Here is a 6,201-nt window from a genome sequence, read left to right on the forward strand (position 1 = left end):
GGTTCTTTGAAAGAACCAAAATTTTGATTTAGTGACTAAATGGATAAAGAATGCGACAATTACATTGTGAGTAGAATTTAATGATAAATTTGTCTTTTAATTTTTTAATTTAATGTCAAATTAATTTTTAAAAAATACAATTAGTGAAAAGTTAGTGTAAATTTGTTTTTTTATAAGAGATAATATAATCTTAGTCAAATTCTTTTTACATATTCAAATTCACCAACAATTTTTTTTTAAGAATTAAATTATGATCTATTTATACAAGATCAAAATAATCATTCATTATATAATATTCAATTTATTATCTATAAAGTATAAAGAACTATAAAGAGAGGATTACAACAGGAGTATTGAAAAGTTTGTCTCAACAAATCACACGTAGAAACATATTCCATAACACATAAAATAAATAATATTTCATGGCTGATAAATTCAGCTGCCCTTCATAGACCACCTAATAATATATGTATTTATCATAAATAAGAACAATACTCGAAAGTCGAAATGGCAATTTTAACGCTAACATTTACATTAGACAGAACAAAGTTTTTCCACTGTGACCAGTTTTCACTTTCATGTAGCAAAATAACATGAAGTCCGTGAAAAGGATTGCAAAGCACCCCACCATTTCACTGCTAAATTCATGCACAACACTGAAAGAGATGAAGCAGATCCATGCTCAATTGGTTGTTAAGGGCATTCTTAACAACCCTCACTTCCATGGCCAATTTGTTGCTACCATTGCCCTTCACAACACAACCAATCTTGACTATGCCAACAAGCTCCTCAACCACAACAACAACCCAACCCTCTTCACTCTCAACTCCATGATCAGGGCCTATTCCAAAAGCTCCACACCCTCCAAAAGCTTCCATTTTTACGCCAACATTCTCCACTCCAACAACAACAACCTCTCCCCTGATAACTACACCTTCACCTTCCTGGTCCGCACGTGCGCCCAGCTCCAGGCTCACGTGACTGGCTTGTGTGTTCATGGTGCAGTCATAAAGCACGGGTTTGAGCTCGACCCACATGTGCAAACCGGATTGGTTTTCATGTATGCTGAATTGGGTTGTCTCAGCTCGTGCCATAATGTGTTTGACGGGGCTGTTGAGCCGGACTTGGTTACTCAAACCGCCATGCTAAATGCTTGTGCCAAGTGTGGCGACATTGACTTTGCGAGGAAGATGTTTGATGAAATGCCGGAGAGAGATCATGTTACGTGGAATGCAATGATCGCGGGGTACGCGCAATGTGGGCGGTCGAGGGAGGCGCTGGATGTGTTCCATTTGATGCAGATGGAGGGTGTGAAGTTGAATGAGGTGTCCATGGTTTTGGTTTTGTCTGCGTGTACTCACTTGCAGGTGTTGGATCATGGAAGATGGGTTCATGCTTATGTGGAGAGGTACAAGGTTAGGATGACAGTGACGCTGGGAACTGCACTTGTTGACATGTATGCGAAATGTGGGAATGTTGATAGGGCAATGCAAGTTTTTTGGGGAATGAAGGAGAGGAATGTTTATACTTGGAGTAGTGCCATTGGTGGGTTGGCCATGAATGGTTTTGGTGAGGAGAGTTTAGATCTTTTTAACGATATGAAACGAGAGGGTGTTCAGCCAAATGGGATCACCTTCATTTCTGTCTTGAAAGGGTGCAGTGTGGTTGGCTTGGTGGAGGAAGGTAGAAAGCATTTTGACTCAATGAGGAATGTTTATGGGATTGGCCCTCAACTGGAGCATTATGGCTTAATGGTTGATATGTACGGTAGAGCAGGGCGTCTCAAGGAAGCTTTGAACTTCATTAACAGCATGCCTATGAGACCTCATGTTGGTGCATGGAGTGCTTTGCTTCATGCTTGTAGAATGTATAAGAACAAGGAACTGGGTGAGATTGCACAGAGAAAGATAGTGGAACTAGAAGACAAAAACGATGGTGCTTATGTCCTTTTATCAAATATATACGCTGATTATAAGAATTGGGAAAGCGTTAGTAGTTTGAGGCAGACCATGAAGGCTAAGGGTGTGAAGAAGCTCCCTGGTTGTAGTGTCATAGAAGTTGATGGTGAAGTTCATGAGTTCATTGTTGGGGACAAGTCTCACCCAAGATATGATGAGATTGAAATGAAGCTGGAAGAGATATCTAAGTGTCTTAGACTATCAGGGTATGTGGCTAACACTAACCCTGTGCTTTTTGATATAGAAGAAGAGGAGAAGGAGGATGCTTTGAGTAAACATAGTGAGAAGGTAGCCATTGCCTTTGGGTTAATTAGTTTGAAAGGTGTTGTTCCCATTAGGGTTGTTATGAACCTGAGGATTTGCTGGGATTGCCATAATGTAGCAAAAATGATATCCAAAATTTTTAACAGGGAAATTATTGTCCGAGACAGAAACAGGTTTCATCATTTTAAGGATGGTGAATGCTCTTGTAAAGATTATTGGTAAACGAATCAGCATTAACTATGATTTTTGTTTCTCAAACATGTTACTTTTTTTTTCAGGATTTGTAAAGAATGTACAAGTCCTTTGGCTATCTTTTACATTTTGGTATCCTCCCATCCGAGGTGAATATTAGGATCTAACTCAACCACATGCTTAAGGAACCTGAGTTCCTCTTACTCAAACCAACACATTTTTGGCTGCTATCTTTATTTTGACATGGTAATTGATCAATTAATTATTTTCCCATAGATCATAGATAGTAATCAATTAATTAGATTGTATGATTATTTCCGTTTTTGTTTTCAGCAATTAAACATTTCATGTTTTTTGTACACAAAAAGTATAAGTCATTTGGGTTGTGCAAGTATTACTTTCCTTAGTCGCCTTGAAACTATATAACAAGTTTTTATATTGTTAAAGAAAACAAAAACCCATGATCTGATCCATACTAGATATAAAAGCTTTTCTGTTTTTGAATTGAATAATTGAAAGAATCAAGAATCAAACCACAAAAACACAATGGCGCTGGACAGAGAAAAGAGGTTTGGTAAATATGATAGAGAATTAGATGCTAGTTAATCTGTGGCAGAATAACTCTTTCCTTGCACTGAGAGTGCAAAGATTATTCTGCAATACTGTACTTATTATAATTTTTCCTAGTGAACATCCCAGCCATTATTTCAGTAACAACTCATGTCCTGAATTCCTTATATTACATACCCTAAGGTGTCCACCCTCAACTGATCCATTCCTAATGTGTTGAGATGTGTTGTGCGTGTTCCATTATCTTTATTTATAAAAGTTTTTTTTTGTCTAGACCACAGGTATCCTCCATAAAATATGAGAAACAGTCTTCTTCTCGGTAACTGCTGGGAAGATATGCAGCCATTGACTTGTCCAGATGCATGGATATGGTCCACAATGTAGGAATTAACGAGGTATGGACTCTGTTGTACACCATTAAGGCTTCTCCAGACTCATGGTTGAGGTTCGTTTATAAGGACTTAACTTGTACACTCAGCTTAACAAAGTGTGTTGATAACGATGGCAATCTCTACCAGTTAAACTTCAGCCTCTATGAAACCGTAAATTCAAACTGGGGTGAATTCAGCTATAGCATAGAAAGAACTAGATCCAGTTTTCTTCAGATGTATCCCTGCATGATATGGGATCCATTATGTCCAAGAAGACAAACAAGACTGTTGATGGATGTGGCGCAGTCACGCACACACGGTGGTTTATGATGAAGATGCTAATGCGGCGACCATGGCGCACTACTTTGCTAATAGTGGGGAAGGCAAAGAAATTGGCCTTTCTGTGGTCGCAAAGATTCAACCATCTAATGGCAAATTGGATATAACAGTGGAGGGCCCTGAGCAAGACCCTGCTTTAGCATTATTATGCATGTTTGAAGAAGTGAATAGAACCGAGGTTTGGAAGCCTAGCATGTGCCCTCATTGTGACAGAGATATTGGCACCAGGCACCACGTTGTGACAATCAGCCGCAAAATGTAAGAAGGATTGACATTGCCAATAGGGGAGCATTCCTTGGGAATGGTAACGGTTGTTACATTGAAAATAATTTTATGGTTTTTAGCAAATCAAGAAGGTTTAAGGGAAATAGTTACAGATCAACGTTTTTGCAGCCTGATAGTGAAGACAGCAATAGTGATGAAGACAGTGATAGTGAAGACAGCAATAGTGATGAAGACAGTGATAGTGCTCCCATCATACCAACAAGTCTTGGCATCCAAGGTGTACCAAGTGTTATTAAAGCACCAACAAAAACAGCACCAAAAATGACAAGTGTTGTATATATCCTTAAAATGTAGATGATAACTTGATGTACTGAAATTTATGTCACTCCAGTCTTGTGCTAATAATCCCATTTCTCTAATTGAGAAATGCGAGCGACACTCTATTTCTAACACGCACTATTTGATTGACTAAAATTTATTAAAAATCACCAATTTTCTTATTAACAATTCAGTGACCATCTTGGAGAAGAAAATAAATTTTGGTGCTCTTGTTTATTTTTGTTTATTATTGAGCGCACAATAATTTATAACTGGTTGTTGTATTATGAATCCAAGATGCCTAAAGTTGTGTCTGTTTGTAACCTACTAGTGCTTGCACTCTAAGTTTTCTTTCTTGATAATAGATAGATTACAGAGAGGAAAAGAGGGATGAGTCTCTATATCTTGTTTCATTAGCTTTGCTTCTTTAAGCAGCTCTTAGTTGTCTTTGTACTTATAACAAGTTTTTCCCTTTGAAGTTTCAACCTTCTCTAAACATCTCGTTTCTTGACATGTTGATCGCAAGTACCCAACAAGGTACCAAGCCATGTCTATCAACATTCAACATTTGCATCACCTTCACTTAGGAAAACAGGGCCTACATTAATTCTCATACAAGCTTGCGGTATAAGACTCTGAGTCAAGAAACAAATGTTGATGTAGATTTTATTAATTTTATTCTTTCTCTAGTGGAGATTTTTCCATAATTGGTTTAATCAAAAATAAAAATTACAAAATTGGTGTAACTTTTAATTTTTTTTTTCCCCGCTTGAATGGAGCAAGTCATAAATGAGAAGGAGGGCATTAGAAGCATAATCGTTCTTATGATGATGCTTATGGTACCTGTTTTATTTTGTATATATGGAAAGTTTTGATTACTCAATTTTTCTTTCTTTTTCTTTTTTTATTGGCTTTATCCTTTTTATATACAAATTAAAAAATATATTTTTAAATTAAAGATAAACTTAATAATTTTTTAAATAAAAAAATGATAAAACTAAAAAAGGAGAAAAAAACAGATCAAATATAATAAAAAAAAGAAAAACGATAAAAAAAAATAAAAGTGAATAAGAACAAAATAAACTGGGACAAAATCCTTTCCTACTTTGGATTATGAATATTTTTACATTTTTTTATTCTTCAACAAAGCACACTATCATGCTCTCAAATAATATTTCTCAAAAACAATTTGTGTCATGCTCTCTTTGTCGCATACCGGCGACTACACGTTTTTTCATTAATAGTTATTTTGGTTTATCTTTTCATCCCAATTCTAGTTACAACATTAAATATATGTATAGTTAAAAAGGCTACTTGTCTTGTGAGCTTAATTCACCAAATTGGACTCAAAATCAGTTAATAGAGTTACTTCTTCATTAATGCCAAGCTGCCTAATGTTGGGGTGGCAGCATGTTTTTAGGTTTTGGTTTATAAATGCAATTTTCGAAGGGTTTAATAAAACTGAAGCTGAAATGATTATATCTTAATTTTAAAATATTTTTACATTTATTTTCTTTAAGAAAAAATTATCTATGAATTTAGTTTTTTAAAAATACATTTTGATAATAATTATTCTCATTATCACAATTGTTACTACTATTACCATTGTCATTGACATCCACAAATGTTGTACGACATGATTTCAAATGTAGGCATATTCAACATAGGTTTTAAATTGATGTAAAATATACACATTCAACATCAGTTTCTCTCAAACCTGATCTAGGAAGTGGGACATTCTACATGAGTCAAGTCGCATTCTATATCAGTTCTTAACATAATTGATGTTGAAAGTTTTGCTTATTACATTGATTTTTGAAATAGATGATGTTGAATGTAGTTTTTTATATAAAAAAAACTCACATTTTGTTTTGTATTCACCATCTCATATTTTATACTTGTAATTATGTATCTTATATTTTTTATATATAACACAATAGAAATATGTTTACATCTCATCAAAG

At 35.3% G+C, this 6,201-nt stretch overlaps 1 protein-coding gene across 5 annotated transcripts; it reads left to right on the top strand.

Annotated features, from left to right (window-relative positions):
- Positions 1-502: 502 nt before the first annotated feature.
- Positions 503-4,451, top strand: LOC114423244 (putative pentatricopeptide repeat-containing protein At5g40405). Of its 5 annotated transcripts, XM_028389921.1 has the most exons (4): positions 503-2,415; positions 2,501-2,660; positions 3,259-3,379; positions 3,503-3,513. In XM_028389921.1, the coding sequence occupies exons 1-2, from the start codon at positions 594-596 to the stop codon at positions 2,572-2,574; spliced, it is 1,896 nt and encodes a 631-aa protein (XP_028245722.1). In that variant the 5' UTR covers positions 503-593; the 3' UTR covers positions 2,575-2,660; positions 3,259-3,379; positions 3,503-3,513. The 5 variants fall into 5 exon arrangements, with proteins under 5 accessions (XP_028245722.1, XP_028245721.1, XP_028245720.1 ...); XM_028389920.1 differs by having other exon boundaries at positions 3,266-4,451; XM_028389919.1 differs by having other exon boundaries at positions 3,259-4,450.
- Positions 4,452-6,201: the final 1,750 nt, after the last annotated feature.

This window comes from Glycine soja, chromosome 8, assembly GCF_004193775.1.
Source record: "Glycine soja cultivar W05 chromosome 8, ASM419377v2, whole genome shotgun sequence".
NCBI lineage: Eukaryota > Viridiplantae > Streptophyta > Magnoliopsida > Fabales > Fabaceae > Glycine > Glycine soja.

What these genes read in the sequence shown, in the direction of transcription:
- LOC114423244 (XM_028389918.1), top strand. Translation starts at nt 594, where the DNA reads ATGAAGTCCGTGAAAAGGATTGCAAAGCACCCCACCATTTCACTGCTA. An exon ending in GTTTCATCATTTTAAGGATG is followed by an intron (nt 2,416 to 2,500) that starts GTGAATGCTCTT and finishes TTTTTTTTTCAG; the next exon opens with GATTTGTAAAGAATGTACAA. An exon ending in TTGGTATCCTCCCATCCGAG is followed by an intron (nt 2,564 to 3,258) that starts GTGAATATTAGG and finishes TTTTTTGTCTAG; the next exon opens with ACCACAGGTATCCTCCATAA.